This window comes from Dromiciops gliroides, chromosome 1 (genome assembly GCF_019393635.1).
Source record: "Dromiciops gliroides isolate mDroGli1 chromosome 1, mDroGli1.pri, whole genome shotgun sequence".
In the NCBI taxonomy this organism is placed as follows: domain Eukaryota; kingdom Metazoa; phylum Chordata; class Mammalia; order Microbiotheria; family Microbiotheriidae; genus Dromiciops; species Dromiciops gliroides.
The window spans coordinates 288,048,621-288,064,368 of NC_057861.1; the positions used below are offsets into that span (position 1 = coordinate 288,048,621).

Here is a 15,748-nt window from a genome sequence, read left to right on the forward strand (position 1 = left end):
CTAATTGAGAGCTTGGCCATGATTTTGTATGGATTTTTCCTCATCAATTCTTTGTTCTTCTTTTAAGTCCTAAATCATATCTGTGGGGTTGAGGAATGAGAATCAGCTGGAATCTCTGCTGGTGATTTTGATCGGGAGGAGGAAAAATCATTTCTGAGTGAAACAATTGAAAGAAAGAAATAAGGTTCTTTTTTTGATGTCTCCTGAATTTGGGGAGAAATTTCTCTGGAAGCCTTATAACTGTTGATTCACAATATTTTGTTTGTGACTAAAAGAAATGTGGGTTGAATGAATCTCTGACTTTGTTTTTATAAATATGCATAGTATGCCAACTTTGACTCCCATGTTCTTTGTTTGTTTAGCTTGTTAAATTGTTTGGTTCTAACTTGGATACAACCAGAAATTCTAAAAAAAACGCACATCCATCAGGAAACATTTCTCAGAATTCTAGGATAGATCAATCTTACCTTTGCATTCTATGACTTGGAACATCTAGAATGAAGCATCTGTCATGAGACACTTTTTTTCCTCAATTATACATAAAAAGGTCACCACTGAACATATACAAGCATATCACATATAAAGTAATTATTTTCAGAAGCAGTGCCATTTTTAATAAAAGAAGCTCAGAACTTCATAACTTTTGCATTTTACTAGACTATTTTAGATGTATTCATTTTAGATAGCCATTATGCACTTATTAAGTCTGGTGAGACACTGTGCTAAGGCCTGGGTATACAAAGAAAGCCATAAAATAGTCCCTGCTCTCAAGGAGTACACAGTCTAATGGGGGCAAGCAACTATGCAAACAACTAGGTACAAACATGATATATACATTGGAGACAATAGGAGATAATCAATAGAAGGAAGACACTAGAATTAAGGGAGGTTGGGAAAGGCTTCTTGTAGAACAGGATTTCAGCTGACACTTGAAAGCAGCCAGGGTGTCCAGAATGAAGAGATAGAGAGTACTTCAGGCAAGGGGGGGCAGCTAGTGAAAATGCCAAGAGGAGTAAGAGATGGAGTTTCTTGCTTGAGGAATAGCAAAGAGACCAATGCTTGTAAAGCCCATTCTCAGAGTCACAAGGCTGTATACTACCAGTAACATAGTAGGTTTTCAATAAGCAATGATTGAATTATTAAATTGTAGCCCACCATTCACCTTTTTCTACAAATTAGTTTTATCACCCTCTCAAACACAGAAGCTCCATCAAGGCATAATTTATATCTAAATTTACAACTAAGGATGTTGGCGCCCAGAGTAAGCAGCATGGATTACTCCCCTAATCAAACTTTGTAATAATGTAATAATGTAAAAATAATGCGATATACACTACAGACAAATTTTGTTAAACAGGATGGAGGACTGGTTGTGATGCAGGTTCCCAGGTGTGTATTATTAAAAATAACTGGTACCTTACTATTTTCTTCAATTATTTTTCTCAAGTATTAAACTCAAGTCATTGAATTTTTGCACCATTTAAATGTCAGTGTCCTAGGAAAACTTTATATTTTAATAATACTTTTAACCAGGTTTAATATGTTTTATTTCCACAGGACTTACCCAGAAAATGCTTTACACTTAGGAGACACTTAATAAGTATTTGCCAGTTTAAATGAGTTAAAATTTTGCTTCTCTTTCAGACATAAACTCCCAACACAGTGTTGGCAAAGTTACATAACACTTTAATGTTTACTAAACCCTTTACAAATGTTGTCCTATTTGATCTTTACAACCTCACTGGGAGGTACTATTATTATTCTCATGTTACAAATGAGAAAAGTGAGGCAGACAGTGGTTAAATGACTTGCCCAGATCACACAGCTACTAAGTGTCTGATTTAGGATTTGAACTCAGCTCATCACGACTCCAGGTCCAGAGCTTTATCTCTTGTTCCACTGAGCTTCCTATATAAACTATAGAGTCCTTGGTTTATAATTGCTAGACTTTTAGCAGCATTACTATTGCTATGATTTTCTTAGTGAAACTTTACATGTCATTTTGATGCAGTTTTACTGAAACCATTTGAATCGAAACTTTTTCCCCTCATTCAGAAAGCAAACCTTAGAATTTAACTGGTCATGGACCATAAGTCTATGTAAACAGCTATTTTGAATGAAGAATAACCTAAGTCACACCCCCACCCCCAATTATGATCTTCCAGCAATAAAAAGTAACTATGTTAAAAAATCAGCAAGTATTAATTCAGCATTATCTTATGTTTCAGGCACTAGTCTAGGTCCTAGAGATATCCATCATGAATCAAACAATCCTTATTTATATGGAGGTTACATTCTAAGAAGGGAGCCCACAATTACATATATTACTAAAATGGGATAAATATTGCATTATGTTGTTCATCCTTTGTACTCTAAGAGGACCAATAATATCGTGATTTGGGGGTCAAGGGACAGTGTGTCCAACTGTGAATGTTCAGTCCAAAAAAGATCCTGGAAGGCTCTCCCACAGGGCTGACACACATAATCCCTTTGAACACTTGGGATAGAGATGTCTCTAAATTTGTGCATCTCACATTTCCTTTGTACTACTGTGATTCTGCTTTGCTCATGGAGCACAGTACCTTCTTTGATGTCGAGTTGCCATGCCAGGCGGTCTCCCATGTCTCACAATTGATAATAAAGTTCTTCAGGGAGACCTTGAGAGTATCATTGTACCACTTTTTCTGACCTCTATGAGAGTGCTTGCCTTGTGCAAGTTCTTCATAAAATAGTCTTTTAGGTAAATATCCATTTTATTGAGGAAATGTGGCCTGCCCATCAGAGTTGTGCTCTCTGCAATAGAGTTTGAGTGCTTGGCATTTCAGCACAAGAGAGGGCCTTAGTATTGGGTACCTTATATTTCCTGGTAATCTTCAGAATTTTTGTAAACAATTCAAATGGAATTCAGATTTCTGGCATTATATTGTTAGACTGTCTAGGTCTCATAACATACAACAATGAAGTCAACACAAGTGAATTAATATAAGGAGAATAAATGCAAAATAGTTAAACAAAGGATGGTTTGAGAGAGATAGGACTAGTGGTTTCAGGAATCAGGAAAAGTTTCATTCAGAAAATGTTACTTAATCTACATCTTGAAGAATGACAATTTTCTGAGGTAGAGGAAAATAATGAGAGAATACATTCCAGATGGGGGTACCATTGGCAAGGGATGGAGATGGGAGATGAAGTTCTCTAGAAAAGTTGGTCAGTACATGAAAAACCAAATACTATCAGCAAAATAACTGACCTATGTGTAATACAGCATCAAGTATATACAAGACATTACAGAGGACTTTGTACGTAGTAGGTTCTCATTTATTATTTGTTGAACTGAACATTCCTTTTGAACAACTTCATACATGAAGGCAAAGAGCAAATATTTACACAATTTCAAGATATTTGGATTTTGACAATCATAGCTTCAGTGACTTCTTAAATCAACAATTAGGAAATGAAAATAGTTTAAAAGTATTTTATATAACTGATGAATGTAATATTCTTCTTCTTGTTAGATTCCAGTTTCAAGCCCCAGTGCAAATGCTGACATAAATGTTAAGAAAATTGCGAGTATTGGTGATGTCTGTGAATCAATGAAGCAGCAACTATTAGTGCTGGTGGAGTGGGCTAAATATATCCCTGCCTTCTGTGAGTTGCCTTTGGATGATCAGGTATACATTAAGTCAATCATGAAAACCACAAAGGAAATGTTGGGTTAAAATGTTTCTGTTCATTCAGTTGGATTGACAAACAGCCTTTATTATTTCTGATGAGGTTTAAAGTGTTTTCCTAAAGCCAATAAGCAGATTTTTTCCTGAGATCCTAGAGAAAATGTACATAGGGTTAATTCATCACATAAATGAATATTGTGTGTGTGTTTGTGTGTGTGTGTGTACTCTTAAAGCAATCATTGGTAGTGTTGCTATTGGTTGGTTCTAGGTAAGTCAAAGAATTACTTGGGTTAAAACTTCTGAAAAGAATGTCACAGAGCAAAGATCATAATGTCATTATTTTTTAAATGTACACTTGGAGAGCTCTGAAATTTCTTGTGCAAAGGAAATCCTAGAAATTATTTTAGTCCCTAGAAGTAGTGAGCTTGGCAAATAAAATTGGTTGACCTCTTGTCAGCAATGTTATAGAGGAGATTCGTGCTTCAGGTGAAGGTTGAACTATTTAACCCCTGAAGTGCTTCCCAATTTTAAGATTCTATTTAAATAACTATGATGGGGAGCCCTCAGAGCAGAATGGAAAGAGTACTACATTAGTACCCAACTTACAATCCTGATTCTGGCTTCAATCATATATGTGACCATGAGCAAATAAATCATTTAACTTCTCTGTGACTTAGTTTCCTTATCTACAAACACTCAACCTAATGATCTCTAAAGTAATTTAACAGCTGTCACGTCCTCTTAGTCTATTCTCCACAATATTATAGATATTCTTATTCACATTTAGGGAAAAATGGGTTGTGGAAAGTCCCTCAAAATGTTGATATTCAATATAGACTTCAAGTTATTAGGCTATGAAGTTAGCTCAAAAAGATTTGTCAGCATGGTGCAAAACCTATTCCAGGAGACTGTCACAGAACATTTTGAGTGTCTAGTGTGTTGGAAGCACATGCTTGTTCTTGTGCTCTGCTGGTATTTAAATGTTTTCTTCCTGGTACTCATTGTTGTGAATGATTTACTGTTTTTTGCATGTCTTTTTTTTTTTTTTTGCATGAGTCTTTTAAAGATGTCACTATATTGACTTAACATCCAGAAAATAAGGAGTGTAAGAAATATCAAATTTGAGAATATTTTTCCTATAAATGTTGTCCAGTGTTTTTAAACTGAAGATTAGGATTTATAAAATCTTTTGAGCAAATCAAGTTAGATACTTAGTTTTACATACATTTAAAACCCCTTCATATCCTGTTCTTAATAAGTTAATCATTTCTCTTACATGATATAGCCAGAAAAAAAATCTATGTTTTCTTCATTCTCCTATACTTAATATCCCCAGATAATATGCCACACCCAATGTAGTGATATTTCCACACCCCTTTGCAAATGATCTTTATCTTTGTGTCCCAGAATTAAGGAAATAAAAAAAAAAAGCAACTTGGGGTGGGGGAGAAGAAGTCTGAAATCCTTTACAATTACAGAAAGAGTAAAAAACCAATATGTATATATATATATATATGTATATATATATATATATGTGTGTATATATATATATATGTATATATGTGTATATATATATATGTGTATATATATATATATATATATATATATATATATATATATATATATATATATATATATATATATATTTACACAACTAAAAATAAATTGGCCTGGAAAGCTTAACTTATATTTTGAAGAGAGCTACTTACCAAGTTGCTAGAACTACAAAATGTGAAATGATTTTTAAAATGTTCCTCTTAACTACCTTCCTGGTATGAATCACATTTATTGACCTCTCATAAAGATAGCTTTGTTCTATAGGTTTTGTTAGAGTTGGGATAGTGAAAATGCTGAGACATGCCAGTATCATAACCTAAACAACACGAACAGGATTTTAACACTTACATGTAGTATTTTTTGTTGTTGATGCCCTTCTGATAAATTCTGATGCATGGACAGGAAAATGAAATATGTGACTACTTCATTTTCTTTAAAGGTAGAAATGTAGCCACATCCTAAAAGTAGCTTCCATTTACTAATGGACAGACACTGTGTTTCCCTCATTAAGTGTGCAGCATTTATTAGATCACTAGTTATAACCATTGTGCCCTGTGCCTCACACAATGACTTAACACGGGGTGAGTGCTTAATAAATGTTTGCCGAATAGATAAAGATATGAATTAATAATGATGAATATGAATATAAAAGGTAGAAATTAAAAGATTATTATTGGGAGTTTGGTAGCCCCAAGGTACTGATTTTAAGGCCAGAATACCAGGATATTTTGATTATTCTAGTTAGTTAAAACAATTAATGGGCTGCCAGGGACACAGAAGTCTGTAAATTAATCAGTTTCTTATTATACTAGATGTTTTATTTATTACTTAATATGTTTATTAAAGAACTAGATATCATAGTAGATAGAGTGTTGGATTTGGAATTAGGAAGACCTGGTTTCAAATGCTAACTTAGACACTTAGTAGCTGTGTGACTGTGGGCAAGTAAATTAACTTCTCTTATCTTTCTTCTTCATCTAAAAATGAGAATAATAATAGCACATAATTAATATGATTTTTTTGAAAATCCAATTATTTCTAAAGTACTTTATGAGCCCTAAAGTACTGTATAAATGCATAATAATAATTAATAATAATAACAATAACCTTTGACTTTTTCATTAAGGTTGCACTTTTAAGAGCACATGCAGGAGAGCACCTATTGCTTGGTGCTACAAAGAGATCCATGATGTATAAAGACATCTTACTTTTGGGTAAGTATCTAGTGAATGCCATCATGTATAAGGCCGGGCACATATTCTTGCATATGTTAATTTTTTCTTTGATTAATGTACTAATTTGTTTGGAGTCTTGCGAATAGAGGTCTATCAGCACACACATGAAAAATTTCAAATCCAGGTTTTGTCTGGATATTTGTCTTTGGTTGATGTCCTCTAATGTACTTTTTAAAGTTTCTGATTCTAAAAATGCAATGGTTTTGTGTATCCACTGATCTGATTTCTATTAATGATAATTGCAGTAGAATGGTTTTTGATGGAGCATGGAACAGTGGAAAGAGTGCTGGGTCCGAGGATATGAGTTCAAATCTTTATACTCATATTTATTAGCTCTGTGAACGTAAGCAATTACCTTACCTCTCTGGCTCTTAGTTTCCTTATCAGTAATATGAAGTATATAGGCTATATACCTCATAAGGTCCCTTTCAGTTCTAAATTTATGATCCTATTATCCTAAAAACATGTGCAAGGTACAAGTTCATCTCCTATAGTTTAAATGACCATAATGATCTGTATCAATCCAAATGGGGAAAAATTAATCACATCATACATGATCAGACCTACATATTCATTTTTAATAGAAAAGGGGAAGAAGTATTAATATTTATTATCCAGCAGCAATCAATTTTAAGAAATAAATAGCTTTTGTTAGCATTGTGAAAATAATTTCCTTATTGTATCCATGCTGCCTTGCCGCCTTCAACTTACAAAGGTGGATGGTCAGTGAAACTGTTGAAGACTTATCTGAGGATGATACACTTGTTGCTTCCCTTCTGGCATTTGTGCAATGCCTTTAATATAGTATTAGTTATTGTGGTTCAGTAGACGTTTTGTCACCCATTATGACTGAGGCACTAAGTATAAATTCATATCTAGTACTGCAGAGATATGCTAGATCCAGCTCAGACCAATTAATGGAACCCGATGGTTATATGTTGAAAGTGATCATTTATAGCTCAAAAATGAGCAAATCAGGGCTTGATTTATTTTGTGGAGTGTCTGGAATTGGGAGAGTGATGTTAATAGTAAATAATAGTAATAATAGGAAATAGTAAACCTAAAAGTATGGTGTATATTTTTGAAAAGCCAGTTGTTAAACATTAAAATCAATATTGAACAACAATAAAATTGTATCATCATGGTGCTGAATATACTATTGGAATGGGAAGGAATTGTCACTAAACCTTTGTAAGGTACTTTAATCTGGCATTTTTAGGTAAATGACTTTTCAGAACAGACAGAAAAGGAAATATGTAACCACCTTTGTATAGATAGATACCCGAGAATTAATATCACTATTAAGAACAGCTAACAGTTCTATAATGCTTTAAAGTTTGTAAATCACTTTGTACATATCCTCACATTAAGATTTACTTCATATGGATGATGGCCTCCATTTCTTCACATTTTATTAATAAATGATTACCTGATGTTAACAGTCCAATGTTTATTACATAATTTAATCCATCACTTGTAGTTACAGAATGGGAGAATTAAAAAGTACACAGGGAGTATTCAATTTAACTATGCTAAGGATCCTGTTAATCTTTGAAAGTTAAAACCATTTTCCTCTGCTTCTGAGAATGGTCATGTAATAGTGATTATTTGGAAGAACATCTAGCAACCAAAGCACTCTCAGCTCTTATTTTTCTTCAGTGTAACCTCTTCAGGCTCTTTAACTTTTATATATTCTTCATTAATGAGTTAGACACTGAGAGATGACTGACAGAACTGAAAGTTAATCATTATGTTTTGCTTTCCTTTGCAAATTCTTAGCTCGTTATAAGCCTGCTCACCAGTGTTATCACCAGTGAGTGAAGCTATTCAAATACATGTAATCGCATTATAAATGTTATTGATCCTTTACAAGGTCTTGAATATTTTTTTCATGAACTTTTTCTGTGTGTGCGCTCTAGTGGTTGTCTGTTTTTGTTGAGGTCTTCAAAAGTTTAACCATTTTAAAAGTTCTTTGGATTTAGAAAAAAAAGGAAACACTTGATGATACTATATTGTTTCTAATATGTTCTCCTCCTCTAGGTAACAACCACATCATTCATCGCAACAGCTGTGAGGTGGAGATTAGTCGTGTAGCCAATCGCGTTCTAGATGAGCTAGTCCGCCCATTTCAGGAAATTCAGATCGATGACAATGAATATGCTTGTCTGAAGGCAATTGTGTTTTTTGACCCAGGTTTGTTTTCAGATGTGCTTTTCAAAAGAAAATCACAATTAAATGATTTATTGAATTAACTTTACTATAATATTTTTTGTTGTGCTATGTTTTGCTTCCCCTTAATCACATAATAATATAATTTAAATCTGGAAGAGACCCAAGTAGCCATTAAGTTGAACCCTTTCATTAAACAGAAAAAAAGGCAAAAATACCTGAGATTCAGTGAAGTCAACTGAATTGGCCAAGGACCCCCCCACATTAAGACTGTCAGAAGGAAGATTTTAACCCAAGTCTTTCTGGTTCAAAGTTCAGCAGCCAAGCTACTCTGCCATACTAACTTTATTCCTACAGTTCCAACTTGGTAACTTCTTTCTTTCCTTTCTTTTTTTTCTTTTCTAGATGCAAAGGGATTAAGTGACCCAGTGAAAATAAAGAACATGCGATTCCAAGTCCAGATCAGTTTAGAGGACTATATCAACGACCGACAATATGATTCCCGGGGAAGGTTTGGCGAGTTGCTTTTGCTCCTCCCTACACTGCAGAGCATCACTTGGCAAATGATCGAACAAATACAATTTGTCAAACTGTTTGGGATGGTTAAAATCGACAATTTACTTCAGGAAATGTTACTAGGAGGTAATTATTTTAAGTATAAGAATTTCTATGACACTAATTACCATTGCATTAAGTACTTAGGAATTAGTTTGCCTTCTTTTTATTTTGGCAATATTTATTTTGCTCTTTGATGTCTCTAGGTGCTATTTTTTCTTTCCATTTGCAATGATATATGAAATTTAATTTTCATATGTTGTGAAGAAAGCCTTGTGATTATATAGAGATTTGAAATATGCTCATATGAATACTAGTTATGTCACCATTGCTCCACATGGACTCTTTTCACGATAGACAAACCCTTCAAAACATGGTCATTGTGATTAACTATTTTTTTTTTGACACTACCACCAAGAATGTTATAGTTTTTCTTTTGGATCTCTGCTCTGCTAATTCACAACATTAGGACATTGAAATAGAAATGCTACATAATTATTCATTATAAGTACCCTTTAAAACAATTCAGTGAGGAAAACTATTAAGCAATCACTGAAAGGGAAAAAATAGATATTGCATCAATGCAATTAATGCAAGGTGTTAGTTAAGACCGTTTTTTAAAAAAAACTCTTTATTTTGATCTAGATTAAATCTACTGTAAAGATTCCTTTCCTTCCATATTATTTGACATATCCTTATGCCCTTATTCCAAAATATAAATAACTCATGATATTAGGATTACGTCAAATGTTACTAACCAGGTTCTTAGAATTCCCTTAATGGCAACCAAACTCCATAATGATTCCAGGAAGAGATAGGCAAGGCCCTTTATTAATATAAAGCATTATGAAATACAGCATTAATTTAAGCAGTGTACAGTGAAGCAGGCATTGTACTTAAAATGGTACTGTTCCCGTTAATTTATTATTGAATTCCCAAAAGGCAATTTGCAATAGCAGCAACATGTGAGATGCCAATAAGAATATTTGGTCCAAAGTGAGCTTGCTATCCACAAATATCACTAATACTAACATGTTCATTATATTTTAGGTGCTTCTAATGAGACTAGCCATCTTCATCATCCTGTGCATCCTCATTTATCCCAAGATCCATTAACCGGGCAAACTATACTTATAAGCTCTATGTCAACCCCAGTGCACACAGAACAGATCTGTAAGTAATAAGTGAACTTTCCATCTTGGTATCTCCTAAGCTTTTGACTTGATAATCCTTTGCATTTGATAAAAAGAGCCCAGGCTAGAGGGAAAAAAATTTGCCCTCTGGTTTCTATTTAAGTATATACCAGTAGCTGGTCATCTAGCAAGTCAGTTAACCTCCTTAAATCTCAATTCACCATCATAAGATGACAGTCAGGCAAACTGCCCTTTTCTAACTGATATGTTTGTTGTGAAAAGAAAATAAGATAATATTAACATACTTTGAAGCTAAAAGTAAGAGAGAATGCCATCAATACAATGATTAATTATTGCATATTTTCATCTTATCTGAACATATCTATAGAGGCCAAAGAAACCAATTATGGTATACCAATCTATTGATGGGATAGCAATCTCCTAATTTTATAACAAATATCATAAGAAGTATCTTCTTTTGAGGCAGTGCCAAGATATGACTAATCCCAAATTCCTTAAAACATCCAAGCTATATATGTCAAACTACTGAGAAAAATGATTTTATTTTAATGTTTCCATTAATATAAGTACTGTAACTTATAAACTCATGGTACTAAGTAGTCAATTTCAATATAATTTAATCAAAATTCTTAAAAGATAACAATTTTAGAAATTATATGACATCAATAGGTCTTTAGAGTAATTTAGAAACGTTTATTTTGTTTCCTTTCTCCACCGATGATATTAGCTTTTCCATTTTATAGCCAGGGCAACTGAGAAAGAGAACTTCTCTAACTAGCTCAAGGCTATATAGGAGTCTGTGGCACTGTTCTTCCTGAATGATGTGGGTTATTCATAAACTTTGAAAATAAAGCATGCCAACATACTCATAAGCATCAAAAATAGCAACTAGCCCCACAGGTTAATCCTAACATTAGCTAGAGAATCTGTATTTTCCCAATAAAAAAAATCAGTCTTCTACTTTCTTAAAATTAGATCTGGTATTCCAAACAACATTTAAGCCTTACCAGACTCTCCTTTTATCTTTCTTTTCTTACAAACTAATATTTAATTAGACCATCACCTTATATTATATCTGTTCACTTTTAACATTTTTGGTTTCGAGTGTTTGACAATTAAAAAAAACACCTGTTTTATCTAGATCTTATACATATACACACACACACATATATGTTTCCCAGGACTCCATTATATATCATATTGCCTCCACAGTCATAGATCCATAGATAATAGCCAAAAGACAAAATAAGGCCTCTAACATATTCCTGAAAGAATTTATAGTTGTTTTTTTAGTAGCCAATGATGGTGCACTTAAAAATAATGGGGAATTCATTTACTAAGGTTAACAAAGAAGTCAGACTTTGTTAAAGAATGAGTACCTTCTATTTTTAGTACCACATAATAGCAAATTATTAACTGATTTTACTAAATCTGTGTTTCACAACAAAGCTTCAAGCTATGGTTTTTCCAGATTCTAAATTAATTTCTTAGCGTCCTGAGTTGGAAGGGACTTTCTAGATCTTCTAGCATAACCTACTCATTTTACAGATGAGGGCAGGAAAGCTGAAAGGACTTGACCACAGTCACACCCAATTAGGAGTTAAGGGAGCAGAGGCAGGTCTTCATATTTTAGAGCCCATGTTGTCTACCCTGTGCAAAGATCTATTCTCTATTAAGGAGTGGCTTAGTCAACGTGATAGAGTCTATACTTTATATCTCCTATCATCAGTAACAACAAATGAATAGGAGGAATTCATTGTAAGTTATAATGATATAGTTTTATAGTAAAGTGTTGCTTAATCCTTAACAAGAGAGAATGCCATGCAATGGAAAAATCAGTTATGGAACATTTAAAAAGAAACACTGATACTTTTATTCTGGAAAGAAGCATTAAGGGGTATAATATCATTCTTTTTAAATGCTTTAATAAAGTGATATGAATCATTTGTGCTTTAGTTGAACTTTTTCATATAAAATGCTACCTGAAACCTGAAAAGCTGTGTGTTTTAGTAGGGTGATGCAAATCTGAGTTAAAATAAGGCCTCAGGCACTTACTACATTGGGTGACCCTGTGCAAGTCACTTAACTCTCTTTGCTTCAGTTTCCTCATCTGTAAAATAAGCTGGAGAAGGAAATTGCAAACCACTTCAGTGTCTTTGGCAAGAAAACTCCAAATGGGGTGGCAAAAAGTCAGACACAACTAAAGCTACTGAATAACTAGTAGAATGAGAAAGGGGCTTTCAGTTGGAGAAATGGATTTAAATTCTGTCTCAGACATTCCACAATTGTGGAACTAGGTAAGTCACTTAAACTTTCAGGGGCTCAGTTTCCTCATATGAAAAGAAGGTAATAAAACTTATACTAAGCAAACACACTTCATGGCTGAACTGTTTAAAAATTCTGAATAAGTATAATCTAAATTAATAATGTTTCATTATGTGAATTTTAATTAATGAAAAGATGGAACATAGTTGTTTAAGATTATAAATGATGAGTTCATGATAGTTCATATGGCAAGCTTTTCTACAAGAGGTATTCAGAGAATTTAATGCACATTTATAGCAATAAAGAATGTGAATGTTAAGATTCAATATATCACTTTTATTTTGATTTGACAACTTGTTTTGTAGCTTTTTGTCCCTAAACAGTTAATGGGCGGGGGCAGCTAGGTGGCGCAGTGGTTTAGAGCACTGGCGCCTGGATTCGGGAGGACCTGAGTTCAAATTCGACCTCAGACACTTAACAATTACTAGGCGTGTGACCTGGGCAAGTCACTTAACCCCATTTGCGCTCACCAAAAGAAGAAAAAAAAGTTTAATGGAAGAAAGAGAACAAATAACTTTCATTTTTTCAAATTTTTACATTATGCTAAATCTTTCCAGATGCATTATAACATAAAGCAACAGTTGTGAACAATGTATAATATTAGGATATGGGCTCAAAATGTTATTAATATTTCTATTTAGTTTTCTTGAACAAATTTCTATTTCTTTTACAGCAACTCCTGAAACACCACTACCTTCCCCACCACAAGGCTCTGGACAAGAACAGTACAAAATGCCTACAAACCAAGCTTCAGTTATTTCACATCAATCTATCCCCAAACAAAAGCAATTGTGATAACACTTGTTGCATTTTAATTTTTTTAACATGCACTGCTTAAATGTGAATAATAGGTGATAGTAGAAATATCTCAGAATAGTGATTAAGGCTAACCCTTGACCAAGGGATTATGGTGCTGTTTTAAAAGGGTTTCTTCCTATTATCTATTTTTTAAAATCTTTGAAAGCTTTAAGACACAAAGGAATAATACAACTCTGAGTTTGGATATAATGTTTTAACTTTTTCTTAGTTGTATATATTTTCTCACTGCTCTTGCACAGTTTTGGGACCAGTTAAATCTGATATACCACTTGCAGGTACCTTCTTAATATTCTTTTAAATCTGTAAATAATTTCTACATAGAGACAAGATGCAGAACTAAGTGTACTTTTTTGCTGTGAATAGAGAGCCTCAGTTAAAACATGAACCAAGACTTGATAAATTAATAAACTTGTAGATTAGTAAATAAAGCAGTTATTGTATAATGGAACCAATTTCAATTAAAAAAACATAACTTGTAGACATTGTTAGACCTTGAAACATATCTTTTGACTCAATAGTTCCATGTATTTGATCCAGAAACATCATCTACTAGGTTTAACTTGTTTGGAGAATTCAAGAAGCCTAATTCATTGACCTAAAAAAGTTCAAAGAAGCACAGGAACATGAAATACTTTAGCTACACTGTTATGTTTTTGTACATGTGCACATTTGTACGTGTTTACTGATAAATGAATAAGCCATAGCATTATTTGTACATTTTAAATCACTTTTTTTTTTAAATAGCACTTCTCTACTCTGTAGGAAAAAAAAAACAGCAAAAGAAGGAAAATATCTGCAGTGATTTGGAGAAATTTTAATTGAGAAAACCCATTCAGTTCAGTAAATTTTCAAGGAGCACAAGGCAAGGAGACTAAGTGAACTCTGTACCTATCAACCAAGCCATAGTATAGTTTCCAGAGGTAAGCAACTGTGTTTTTTGTCTTAAGTAAAAAAATGTCCTTGCCTTTTAATAGACATAAATGTTTACATTATGCATTTAGTAATTATTAGTATTTAGTCATCATGGCCCCAGCAAAGGGTCAGGAAGACATTATTGGGGTTGCCCCCAGAAGCAGTTTTCTACATGTCAATTTTCAGGCTCAGTCTGGGTTAGTATGTGTCCTGAAAGTTATAGAAAGGTACTCTGGCCATTTCAATGCTATGGTTCACTTAATGGCTTCATAAATATATCAGCTAACTCACTCGCTCTTCAAGTGGGAATTAAGTTTTAGAAAGCAGATACCTTAAAAGCTCAGAATGATTTGTGGATTACTAATTATACCGGTAAGGGTGAGAGGAAGAAAACCTATCTGAGCCTGTAAGCTTTTGGATGTTTGTTTTAGAATGTTTCCTTTTTATATGTATAAGGATTCTTTGATTTATTAGGTGGCTAAGGTCTTTTTGTTAACTTTTTGATTCTTTTTTATACTGTTCTCTTTTTAAGACACATTGGAATGTGACTAAAATATATAATATGAAAATAATTTTAGCATGTTATATAAACATATCCAGATAAATTTACCAAGCAGCCACACTATTGAGCTTATAAGATGGGTTTTCACAACTCAATATCATCAGGGAATAAAACAATATTATATTTATATACATTGAACTGCCAAAATAAAAAGTCTAGGCACAGGCACACTAAAGGTTTCAGGATATTTTCAATGTATAAAAAACATTGTTATCTATTTTATAGTACAACCATTTTCATATAATAAAAAATGATAATTTATTGTGAAATGTTGATTTATTTTATAAATGTAAAATTTTTTTTTATAAATTACCTTGTCAAAATCAAAACTACTAGATTTGTTAAATGTTGAAATATAGTGAAATGAAAACTTTTTTCCAAACTGTGATATCATGTTGTTTCATTAAGCTTTCAGAATAAAAAAAAAACAGAAAAAAGAAATCTCAAATCGATTCATTTTCATCTAGCATAAAATGCTGTTATAACTATTGCAAATTCTAAACACTTTGTTATAATTTCACATATAGAAATATATATTGTGATCTCTGATATTAATTTTGTCATATATGAAGAAAAATGAATTAGCAAATTCTAAATCACAACATTGAAAATCTATGGAAATCACATGTACATCTATGTGTATTACAATAGTCCTTTTCAATTTCATACTACAAAGCCTATAACTTGGCTTATATTTTATAAGGACTTCAGCATTTTAAATTATTACCTAGTAATACTTTGCTTCTATATGGTTGGTAGCATTGTGTATTTAATTGGTTATTTTTTATG

The 15,748-nt window shown here is 32.9% G+C and overlaps 1 protein-coding gene across 3 annotated transcripts in view; it reads left to right on the plus strand.

The window, feature by feature from the left end:
• Positions 1 to 15,259, plus strand: part of HNF4G (hepatocyte nuclear factor 4 gamma) — a 164,384-nt gene extending 149,125 nt beyond the window's left edge. For 2 of the 3 annotated variants that reach the window (XM_043979625.1, XM_043979627.1), the window contains 6 exons: positions 3,516 to 3,671; positions 6,355 to 6,442; positions 8,504 to 8,656; positions 9,038 to 9,274; positions 10,238 to 10,360; positions 13,340 to 15,259. In XM_043979625.1, the coding sequence (XP_043835560.1) occupies positions 3,516 to 3,671; positions 6,355 to 6,442; positions 8,504 to 8,656; positions 9,038 to 9,274; positions 10,238 to 10,360; positions 13,340 to 13,461 (879 nt within the window). In that variant the 3' untranslated portion in view covers positions 13,462 to 15,259. The remainder of the gene's footprint in view (positions 1 to 3,515; positions 3,672 to 6,354; positions 6,443 to 8,503; positions 8,657 to 9,037; positions 9,275 to 10,237; positions 10,361 to 13,339) is intronic. The other variant, XM_043979626.1, reaches the window with a different exon arrangement.
• The last annotated feature ends 489 nt before the right edge of the window (positions 15,260 to 15,748 follow it).